This window comes from Taudactylus pleione, unplaced genomic scaffold, assembly GCF_031769625.1.
Source record: "Taudactylus pleione unplaced genomic scaffold, aTauple2 ptg000201l, whole genome shotgun sequence".
In the NCBI taxonomy this organism is placed as follows: domain Eukaryota; kingdom Metazoa; phylum Chordata; class Amphibia; order Anura; family Myobatrachidae; genus Taudactylus; species Taudactylus pleione.
The window spans coordinates 29,827,005-29,839,180 of NW_028284603.1; the positions used below are offsets into that span (position 1 = coordinate 29,827,005).

The following is a 12,176-nucleotide window of genomic DNA, read 5'->3' on the forward strand; positions in this document are numbered from 1 at the left end:
TTTCTGAAAAATGATGTTAGCTCTTAGTGAGCAAATAATAATGTTTTTTATAAGGCAATTAAATATAACTGGATTAGTTCAGGCACTTAGGAAAGATGAATGTGCACATTATAGTGGTTATATTCCAACTGGATTTACCAACATGCCTGGTAATAAAGCTACTGAGTTTGGTTGGATGATGATTGGTCTAAATGTGTAGGCATGATGAGATATGGGAAGAAAATGGGTCTTTGTGCAGTTTGTGTATAAGTGCAATAATTGTAGGTCAAATAAAAAGTGTTTCTAAAGAATGGAAATGTATGCGAATCAGTAATCACTCTCCGGAAAAGGAAGCCTTTTTTATATAACACTCTTCCCAACTCACCCCTTTTGTCTGTGCACAGTCCTGCTCCTCCACAATGGGCGCGATGCTGAATACCCCCGGAGCTATTCAATTTACAGAGCTGTTTGGTCCGACAGTTGCCACTTAAGTCGGAGAATGCCAGTTCTCGTGACTTAACATGGGTGTTAAGTCACGAGAACCGGCATTCACTGACTAAAATGATGGCCGTGCGGCTGTTAGCGCTGCGCTAAGTCGGAAAACAGCAGCGCGGCCTCCACTTTTGTCAGATTTCCTTAAGCTGGACCAAACAGCATGGTGAATTGAATGGCTTCGGCAGCTCCCTCCTGCTGCTATTCAGCATTGCACTGAATTGAATTGAGCCCCATATATCACATTGTTGCGTCATATATGCAGGCACCAATGCGGAGATCTGGACTGACTTGAGCAAATCAAGGCCCACATACAACTGCTTTTTACAATGTGCATTGAATTTTTTTAATTTTTTTTTACTACTACTACGAGGCATCATCCCATAATTTGTAATGTTTCCCCATGTTGTTGCACTTCAGTGTATGAGCGCACTTCAAGCAATGTCGTAAACCAGTGGTTCTCAAACTCAGTCCTCAGGACCCCAAACGGATCACGTTTTCCAGGTCACCCAGCAGGTGCACAGACGTGTTCATTACTCACTGACACATTTTAAAAAATCTACAGGTGGGGATAATTATTTCACTTATGATTCTGTGAGGAGACCTGGAAAACATGCACTACGTGGGGTCCTGAGGACCGAGTTTGAGAACCTGTGTCATAAACAATTACACGCACACATTTAAAATGTATTGGGTACGACTTGAACAACAGTGTATGAGGACACTTATGTAAATCAATATACTTATACAGAACTAATGTCAATATATTAAGTCACTTTTTGGGGTGGGGATTATTCTGTCTGGCAAGGTGTTCTCTGAATACAGTATAAATAAATATTGGATACCTATCACTTAAGAATTAGTCGTTTTAAATAGCTGTCTTGTATAAACAGAAATTGATGTTGATGTCCATTTACCACCCATTATAGACTGGACAATGTGTTATCATTGATCTTAAACATTGATCTGAACAATGCTCTGCCTAAAACATTATTTGAATTACACTATAACAGGGGTCAGGGAACTTTTTTTACCCTTCACCCCAAAATATATTTAGATACGCCGACGTTACCCCCTTGATTTGAAGGAGGGAAATCATATAGTAGTGCCCCCATAGTTATGACCCTGTAGTAGTGCCCCCATATAATGCCCCTTTAGTGCCGCCTGTACAAAAAAACCCACTTACCTTAATCCCCGCTCCTGCATCCACCGTCGTCCTGTCCGCCGGGCGCCTGTTGGTAATAACATATCAGCGGGCGTCCGTCTTAGAGCCTCCCTGCAGCAGAGCCGGGCATGCATATGAATCATTCTATATTATAGAATGATTCATATGCTTGCCCGGCTGTCTGTCCGTCCATTACCCCCAGGAATTACATTTTTACCCCATGTGGGATAATTTACCCGTTCCCTGACCACTGCACTATAAACTCCAAAACCACGGCACGGCTATTTGTATGTGTTTACAGTCTTATTTGGTTATTTTGCTTTCCCATTAGTTTTAGGTAGGCTTGCTACATCATCCCTTTAATTTGGAAAATATGAATTACACAGATTCTGTGGCTGACTGATTTCAAGTCTCCATTTCACCTGGTTTTAATCAGTCACAGAACCATTGGTCGAATTATTTTGAAGCATACTTTGGCTAAATATTTCCGCATTTCCTGCTGAAGTTCCATTATGGGTCCGTTCTCCCACTGAGGCATCACAAGTGTTATCTGTAGAAGTGGCGATTTTACCTTTTTTTTTTTTAATACTGTGTCTTCAGTTTCTGTGATTACTCTATTATGCGAGCCGAACTTTCTGCATAGAACTTTTTACTCATTATATTTAGTGAGAGTTGTAAAAGGCGTATTGCTGTTTCCACACACCTACATACAGCAGTGGCGCCTAGTAACCAAATTATCATTATTTTTTAACTCCTCAAATAATTGTGCTAATAAATGTGACTTTGAGTTGTCCATACACCCAGGAGGCAGCCATTTTGTAGGCCAAACCAATACTCTGTGCCAAATCTATGTATTAGCAACCAATTGCAATCACATTCGCACATAGGCTGCATTCACAAAGTGTACGTCCTTCTCCATTGTGTATTGATAAGAGTGTCAACTATTATATACATTGCCTTGCTGCGCAGGCACATATCCGCTCGCACACATCCGTATACAGATTTAGTTTCATATTAATCTTGAGAGACAGAACGGGTGGGAAGTGGCTGGCTACACAATAAGGATGTATTCCCATAATAGCTATCAAGTTAAACCCGGCCATTGATGCGTATGGGTCGGTTTTGTATCTGTTGCTATTGTAGCAAGTTATGATAAGTAGCGTAGCACATAAGTAGCAAATGCACAGTAGTAAAATATGTCCCTGCAATATTAAATGAAGTGTTGGGACTACGTATGTAAGTCTGTGCATCACATAATATATCGCATTTCATAGCTTCAGTAAGATAACATTAGAGCTGTAGGACAGTAGTGAAAGATTGTACTCCAGTCCAGCACTGCTCTCCAGATCAATGGGATATTGAATTCCACCCTCCTTAATGTCCTTGTATCTGCCGGCATTCAACTTGACTATTGTGTGACTTGTTGCCTTTTAATTGCGTAGGTGAACTTCTGTTTTATTAGGTTTAGCATCTAGTTAATATAAATTGGGTCTCCACACTGTTGGACAGCAAGATCGATGCATGTTCTGTCTCTAGGATTAGGAATTGTGCTCTGAAACTCCCATTTGGCCAAAGTAAAGTTTTCTGGTGTTTTCTTGCTCCCTCAATTATCAGGTTGTTTTAGGGTGTAATGGAAAGCTAATTAGAACTGTTTCTTTCAAGTCATATGTTATATTTTAGTGTCTGCACACTGGTCTATATTATAGTCCAGGACTCCTGTATTGTCACTTTACCTTGTTCACTGTGCTCATACAAAATATTATAACGAGACCTTTATCTTACAGTACCTATTCAGTTTCTGCACTGAATCACAGACCTTTTAATTCCCAGATATTTTGTTGGTCAATGTGACATTTTTTTCCTTTTACCAATATATTTTTTGTTTTGAACATAAGAAGCCCTGCAGTTTTTTAAACATGAGCGATGGGTGTTATAAAGATTTTATTTTATTTTTTATTCCAGCTCATGGCAAATATGTATTAGCTTTTTAATATATACCTCCTTATTATTTCATCATGGCCATATCTGCTGTGGCCTGTTGTAATCTATTTCCCCTACTGCACAGTGAATTTCATGTTTTTGAATACCACATGTAATGAAACATCTGCATATATGATAGCAAACTCTTTGCATAGGATTGACGGAACACTTAGGAATAATGACCGCCATCGTCTAGGTATTTAATATGTAGAAGCCAAGAGATCATCCTTGCACATTTGTTGACATACAAAGCACCGAATGAGTCTATCGTCTTTGGTGAATATTGTACTTTGCCTTCCAGGTGTCCGCAAATATGGTAAAGATTTTCAAGCTATTGCAGATGTAATTGGCAACAAGACTGTTGGTCAAGTGAAGAACTTCTTTGTAAACTACAGGCGTCGGTTTAACTTAGAGGAGGTATTGCAGGAATGGGAAGCAGAACAAGGAACCCAGACCTCTAATGGTGATGCTTCTACTTTAGGGGATGACACAAAAAACACTTCTCATGTGCCATCAGGAAAGAGCACTGATGAAGAGGATGAGGTGTGTTTGTGTACCCACAGAGAAGTTTTTCTTTTTCCAGTTACTCATAAATGACAAATAGATAAAGGTAGTATTCAGCAGTATAAACATCTAATCTGGTAACTGCCTACTGCCCAATGTATTGTATATATCTAGAACTATAGCTGTTTATTGAACATTATTTAATAGATACAAAAACATTGTATATCGCTGTATACTTTTTGTATTTCAATAATGCATAGAACTTTTTTTCAGTTTGTAAAGAAAATTGTTTCTTTGTTTTAACCATGTTCACTTAAAATACAATTTCCTTTTGTGTTTCTTTTTTTTGTTTTAGACACAGACCAGCCAGACAGTTCCCCCAGCAGGACAGTCACCTCCACCACCGTCTTCTGCCCCAGCTCCAGCAGCCTCAGTAACAGCCTTGAACCAGCCTCCACCACTTCTGCGTCCGACGCTACCAGCTGCCCCAGCATTGCACAGGCAGCCTCCACCTCTTCAGCAGCAAGCCCGGTTTGTTCAGCCAAGGCCCACTCTCAACCAACCCCCACCACCTTTAATTCGCCCAGCTAGTTCTTTGCCTCCTCGTCTAAATCCAAGGCCAGTAGTGACCACAAGCGCTGGTCAACAGCCATCATCTCTTATCGGGATCCAGACTGAAATGCAGCCCACAATGCATTGATTCAAGGACCTAAATTCCCAGAATGGAATCAGAAACTTTGTCTTAAAATTCTTGAGAGAGAAGTTTTGGAGCCATTCCCCCAAGTTACAAGGCAATGTTTCGATATGTGCTACTTCTAAAGAAGGTCATCATATTTAGACATTAAAGCGTATTTTTTTTTTATGTACCACACACTAAACTGATCCAGAATGTAATCTAGCTTCTTTTATATACATAAAAGCGTAAACATTCTGTAAACCAAAGTGTTTTTCCAAGTCAAAATTCATTGGTTATGTGTTATTGTGTGTCATATTTCAGGTCTCGTATGCAATAAATCCCCAGCGTCCATTAATTGTGAACGTTTAATGATGTGCAGTCTAATTTTTGTCAACCAGTGTTAAAGCAAAGTGATCATCTACACCCAATGTTGGTTAAGCCCACGAAATAGCAACCCCCGCCACGTGTTCACGTTAAAAAGATCACAGGTCTTAATTTCCATTTTCGTTGCTCCTATTTGTTATAACATAAACTGTTATTTTAAACAGTGTAAATAGCTTAACCTGTATTGTTTCATATTATTATGTCAATATTTTATTTGATCATGTTTCTTAAAAACAATTGTATTTTCATGGTCCTAAAGTTCGAAGCCATCGTCATTATGTGGGTCTGCTCTATATTTTAGCTGTTGGTGTACATTACAATTCTGTTACATGTTTGACCTGAAATAACTCTCCTGTCACTGTTCATGGAAAACTTGTGATGTTTGTTTTTATTTTATTTTTTTCAGCTTGCACATATCACCTTATATTCATAGAACAGACCTTAACACTTATGTAGAAGAAATATGCTAGATTTTTCATGTTACTGTTTATTTATTTACTGTATGTGATCTGATGAAAAATGTCTATGTGACTGTCGCATCTAAATTGTCAGCTGTGTTTCCAGTTTACACAACCGTGTGTAACGTTTCTGACTTCTGTTTCCCTTTCTGAAAAGGGTTCATTTTATTCTCCCAATTTTTTTTTAAAATAAATTATTTATTGCATTAACATTTAGGTACTAGACTGTTCATATACTGTACTTGCCTGGTCAATGAACAACTGGCAGTTGCTTATTTTGTGGGGGGGATTGTTTTCTTAGTTCAAGGATTATTCATAGAAAGTGCTCTTATGTGACGGTTTGCTCATTTTAGTGTTGCAAAGTGTTACAAATCAATTACTTCCTCAGTATTGATCAGCCACAAATCTTTTACATATGATCACACCACTATTCTGCAAGCTTTGTAAAATATCCCCAGTATGTGTAATGTGATTTTTAACTGTAATATTGGCAATGTAATTGATAGTTTCCCTTTCCATAGTATTTTATATCTATATTCGTTTCCAATCAACTTGAAAATGTATTAAATGCTGTGTAAGTAACTGTAAGGTTAACTTGATTTTCTCACACGTATTCAAATATGGCAAAAGTAAAATCTGAATTGACTACTGGAAACAAAACTGAAGTTGCTAATTTGGAAAAAAATAAGATTTTATTTGTATAGACCCCAAGGCATGGCTATATGACTTAATTTTAGTGTTTCCCTAATTATTGTACTTATTTAATATACTTTCTAACCCGTAAAATGTAAAATGCAGTTTGTAACATTCACAATTCTATATGTAAAAGTTGCTTTACAGTGGATGTTCTCAGCCTCAACCCTCAAGTTTTCCCAACTGGTCAGGTTTTGAGGATTTCTGTCTGTGGAAGCAGGTGGGATAATTAATTGCCCAGCAAAATACATGAACTCACCTGGGCATGATTAATCTACAAAACATGACCTGTTGGTGGTACCTGAGGACTAAAGTTGAGATCCCCTGCTGTACAGGAATTCAAACCATATACACATGGAATTTAAACTTATGCAACAGGAGTATTATGATACACCGATTTCATTATTTCCATTTTTTTGGTTCCTTGAAGCCAAACCCACCTTAATTTTACTATATTTAAGGCAAGTTCAAAGGTTTTACCTGACAGGATTATGTACAATCCCAAACACATCACTAGAAGATCTAGGGCTCGATCAATTTAGGTGCGAATTGCAAGTAGCGAGTTTGTTTCTTTAAACTCGCACACTTTGCAGCGAAGCGCGCTCACAAGAATTCTCCAATCCAATGAAAAATGCCTATTCGCACTACTCGCAGCGGAGGGGTGCGAATTGACTGCCAAATGAGATTTTCGAGAAATTAATGAAAATGTGGGGAGACCATCCTGGAACTCCCAAAATGGATAATTTCGTTAGCAGGACTGTATAGACGGCTGTTTGTGGCCATTAGGAAGTTACTGTAGGTTTTGAAATGGTGTCAAATGGTTGATTTGGGCTTTTTTTTTTAAAAGCAAGAAAATGATAAAAAACAAACCTTTTTTCATTTAATCTCAAATGAAGTAAACGAAAAATGCAAAAAAAAGTACGAAAAAGGGTGATTTTGGGGTACTTTGAGGGCACCGTGAAAAATGGGAAAAAAATTATTTTTCAGCTAAAAAATTATTGTAATTAAATTTGGGGTGCCTAAACTAATGAAAAAGTTGATTTGGGGGTAATTTGAGGGCTTGTAATTTTTTGGGGTAAAAAATTTTGGCAAATATTTAACTAGGCTAATTAGAAACTTCCAATTGCCTAATTGGTGATTTGGGGGGGGGGGGGGGGGGATTGTCCAAGGGGTTTATGCGAATTCAAAGTGAAAATCGCATCTCGCTATTCGCACCTAATAGGATTGACCCCCTAGTTCAGTGCTGCTTGGACGTAATAACCGTAGTCACTGGTACCATATTAAATACTGAACATTGAGCAAGTTCTAATGATTTATATCATGTTTGAGCAGCCTAACTCCTTGCATGCTATTGTCTTCTGTTATTGGCAATGCTTATTGTAATTTCTTACTAGAATGAAGTCATGTGCACAGGAAAAAAGCCATCACCTGTGATCAAAATATAATGGTCATGAGCAACTTTTACATATAGATTGAATGTCATTAGTGGCTTTTTTTTAATTAATATTACTTGTATAGTGTCCCTTTTAATTAAAAGTTTGAAGTGTGCCTCATGCCACAGAATTGTCACTAGTTAATGCTCCACATATAGCCTGTAATCTTGGATAAGGCCACGCAATGGCCCCTCTATGGTGCACGGGCACCCAGTGCATTTTCTGAATGTCTGCAAATTTATTATCTTCCAACATGCAAAACAAGGCTCCAGAGGCCTTGGTTTTAAAACTTGAGCTATAGAAATGCGTAAAGCACAATTCTTTGCACAGTGTGTAATGTGTTCATAAAGGCAGTTTTGTAAATTCCTATTGAAGAAAATAATTTCCAAACCAGTCAGATTATGTAAAAGAAAATTTGCCTAAATAAAATGCCTTATGAAAAATACACTGCAGCCTCTGTAGTTTCTGCCATGTAGTTAGAGTAGCAGTTAATTATTGCCATTAGTGACTTAAGTGTTTCATTGCTACTAATTGCATTCATTATGTATTTTGTCATTTAACATTAACACGGTGGTAAAAGCAGAATGTAAGAAACAGTGTAAATTTATTTGATGTTTTATAAATGTATTTAATCGTCTGCCATGTCGTAATTTGCAAACTTGCTGTAGTTTTATGACTCCCCTTAGAATAACAAAGTATAGCAAGAGCAGTGCTTACAAATGAGTTGTCATATTTATGTGCCGATAAGTCATAAATATAGTACTTTGTCTTGTTTTAGTGTTTTCATTTGTTTGTCTGTTTTTATTTTTTTATGTCAAATTGTTATATGCTGGATGCTTTGGTCATAGGATTAAAGTTTTGAATATGCATTTGTGTTGTGTTCTGTATTTTAGGTCTTTGCCCATCATCAAAAATCAATGAAAACACCTTGTGTGCCCTTGTCCAGTTCCTAAAAAGGTTTGAGGCTTTTGTCTTGTTTTTTGTTTTTTAACTTAAAATTTTGAAATTAAAATTTTGCTCATATGTAAAAATTAGTTTTGTTTCTTTAACATATCATGCTGATTACATGTAAGAAGACAGATATTTGTTCATATTTCTTTTTTTATTCAATCTGGAATAAATTATTTAGTTTGCTCAGTGTCCTGTAGTTTACCATGGCAATTAGTCACATGCCATATAATATAGCTAGCAGAGAGGCTTGAATACCCTTCTTATTGGAATAGATACCCCTACCCTCTTTCCTCTGCATCACATGCCTACTAAGGAGCTTCATGAATGACTGGCTCAGAGATCAGGTTAAACATCTTGTGAAGTGAAAACCATAGGATTCCATGTGAGAGAGATTTTTGCAGTGGCAGAAATATATGAATTCCCTTTTCAATAGGCCAACGCAGCCCTTACAATGAGCGGAATCATTTTTAAGAAAGGGACTGGAATCTAAAAACACACTCTCGGATGGTACACAAGGCGAACCTCTGTTCTCCCGTGTCTTTTCCAAGCATCTGGTCTTTAACTAGTTTCTGCATAGTTTTATGAAACATTGCCTTGATATATAGGACTTATTTTTATTGCATTTGGTTTTAAGAAGTAGGCAACTTGTAGATAATATTTAAAAATAAAGCACAATTTCTGTGCTGGGGCTGTTCACCAGAGTGGGATACTACTGCAAAACAAGCATTACTTCTACAACAATGAGCATATACCAACTATGCCCTTCTCTGTCCATTGTATGAGAGCACATCTGGCTGTTTGCAAATACTGTACATCAATTTTACAAGGGTGGATTTAATTAGCCTTGTTGTTTTAGCGAGCAAGGAAAAGGGTGATAGCCTCTGACTTTTCCACCCAAGGCTTTTCAATTAAAAGCCCTTTTCCTTGTGTGGTAAATCTGCCACTAATGCACATTAACACATAGTTTTCGGGATACGTACCCGAAGCTTTGGGTTAACATGTTCGTGGCTGCCGCGATAAAGGGGCCTATCCATTAGCAGATCTTTCTCTACAATGAAAGACTAAAGATTTATCCCTTGAAAATTCCTGGGGCTGCGGTGACAGATATCTGTCATGTACATGACAGATTTTTGCAAACGATGAATGATATTGCATGACATTATTCAGGGAGTGGATTTTTTTAATGTTTCTATTAATTTTCATTAAAAATATCATTCGTCGTTCACTGCTTATAAACTGAAAGATATTTCTAATATCTGTCAGCGATAAGCGATAATTGACCAACATGTTGGAGAGACGAAAGACACAATTTGTCGGCCGCGGGAGTGCGCATCTGTCATCGTTCAGGGCCTATCCATGACAGATACATCTTTCATTGTTCAAATTTATCTGCTAACGGATAGGCCCTTTAAGAGTGACAACAGATTTCTGTTTGAGTATAACGAGGAGGTATAGAGAAATTACTAAGTGGCTGCCACGGGCTATAATTGAATAGCCCCCGGGCACTGCATCGCGGGTAGTCATTCGAGGCTAATTGAATTTGGCCCTCAGAGTTTCCACTGACCAAAATCCCAGGTTGATGCTCATTCACATTTAGGATTTTCAGGTGAGTGGAAAAGGGGTATCAGTTACGTTTGAGGTCTATAACTGATTTCCGCTCACAGCCTATGGGGATGCCAGCAAAAATCTGCTATCGTAATTGTGCCTATGCTCGGAGCACAAAGTGCCTCCTGTTTAATTCTGTCACTTAGTGTTCTGGCAATGAGAAATTAATATTACTAGGGTTCAGCAAAAACATATTGAGACCATCTCTCATCCCTGACAAAACCACTAAGACAATCTTATACCTTAGCACATGAGGTTCCCAACCACGGTCCTCAAGGCACACCAACAGTCCAGGTTTAAAGGATAGCCATACTTGAGCACAGGTGACTTAATTAGTACCTCAGTTATTTTGATTTAACTATCTGTTCTTTAGCATGGATATCACTAAAACCAGGACTGTTAGTGCTCCTTGAGGCCTGAGGTTGGGAATCACTGCCTTAGCGCTTGAGGTGGAAGCAATTTGATTACTAATTGCAGGGTCTCATATTCACCTAGAACGATGTCCAGTCGCCTATGTTTAATGATTTAAAGTTTTATTATTTTTATATATTTAGCGATTTTATGCTCCATTACATGGCTTACCCTTCACTGCAATTGGATTTAGAAAATAAAGTATGCAAAAATCCTGTGAGTGTTTTATTAATGTCATTTTAAGAAACCAATAGGTACTAGTGTAGAAAATTTTAGTATAATTTTCCCATGCGCCTGGCCAGAGCAACATGCACAAAATAAGATAGCCCGATTTTCAATGCGACATACGCTGAATCGTGTAGAAATCATGTATTTTTAAAGGAGGATACGATCCGATGCGCGCTCCCGCAGCTCCTAAAACGGATCGTATGATCAGATGTGCAGCCCATATTATCCATCGTATCGTGTGCAGATCGTACCGTATATTTTGTGCATGCGATGCATCGTGCGTCCATTCATGTCATTTCAATTACTTTTTCCTGATGAGCGCGTGAGGCACACGATCGATCATATGACAGATAGTGTGCAAAGAAAAACAATCGAGCCGCCGGGACTGCCAGGGAGTCGTAAGGTGAATCTTATCTGATGCTCGTAATTGTGTATGGCCAGCATTACTCTTCTGACCTTTCTGTCTCCTTACCATAAACCGAAGTCCTAAATATAACCATCCCAAGATTCAACTCTAAATCTATTCAAAGTTTAGGCCCTAATCCAACCTTTATAACTGTAAATTTAAACCAAGCTCTAATATTATTAGTCCTAATTGAGTCCTCCTGATCTTTCCTCAAAGGAGGGAATTCAACATGAGAGCCATGAAGTGCCTCAGGAAAGGTCGGACGAAGCTACTTCATAGCCAGTAGCATTGCTAATTTGTCTTCGCTCAGGGGCGTAGCCAGAACTTTGTGGGCCCCATAGCAACATCTTGAAGTGGCCCATGCCCTATAGCTTCTAAACAAATCTCTCTGCAGTGGTTGTTCATTTTATGCCCCATAGTAATACCCTAGTTTATTTTGTGCACCATAGTAGTGCCCTAGTTCACATTATATCACACACTACCTCCAGTTCATACTATGCCACATTGTGGTGCCCCCAGTTCATCATACATCACAATGTAGTGCTACCAGTACACATTATGCTACATATTTAATCCAGGTCATATTACACATTGTAAACAGTACATATAACATATTGTAGTGCTCCAAGTTTAGACCACACTAGTGCCCCAGTTAATTTTGTGCCACACTGTAGTGTCTCCACTCCATATTGTGCCACATCGCAGTGCCCAAGTTCATATTATGTAACATTACAGTGCCATTCAATAATCATATGCTAATTACAGTGCCCCCCGATTAAGATTATGCCCCCATTATGTAAATTCATTACAT

The 12,176-nt window shown here is 38.2% G+C and overlaps 1 protein-coding gene across 4 annotated transcripts in view; it reads left to right on the top strand.

Moving 5' to 3' along the window:
- The window catches only part of RCOR3 (REST corepressor 3), an 83,905-nt gene extending 76,431 nt beyond the window's left edge, over positions 1–7,474 (top strand). For 3 of the 4 annotated variants that reach the window (XM_088477302.1, XM_088477303.1, XM_088477305.1), the window contains 2 exons: positions 3,918–4,159; positions 4,476–7,473. In XM_088477302.1, coding sequence (XP_088333428.1) covers positions 3,918–4,159; positions 4,476–4,820 — 587 coding nt within the window. In that variant the 3' untranslated portion in view covers positions 4,821–7,473. Of the gene's footprint in view, positions 1–3,917; positions 4,160–4,475 lie in introns of all 4 variants that reach the window. The other variant, XM_088477304.1, reaches the window with a different exon arrangement.
- The last annotated feature ends 4,702 nt before the right edge of the window (positions 7,475–12,176 follow it).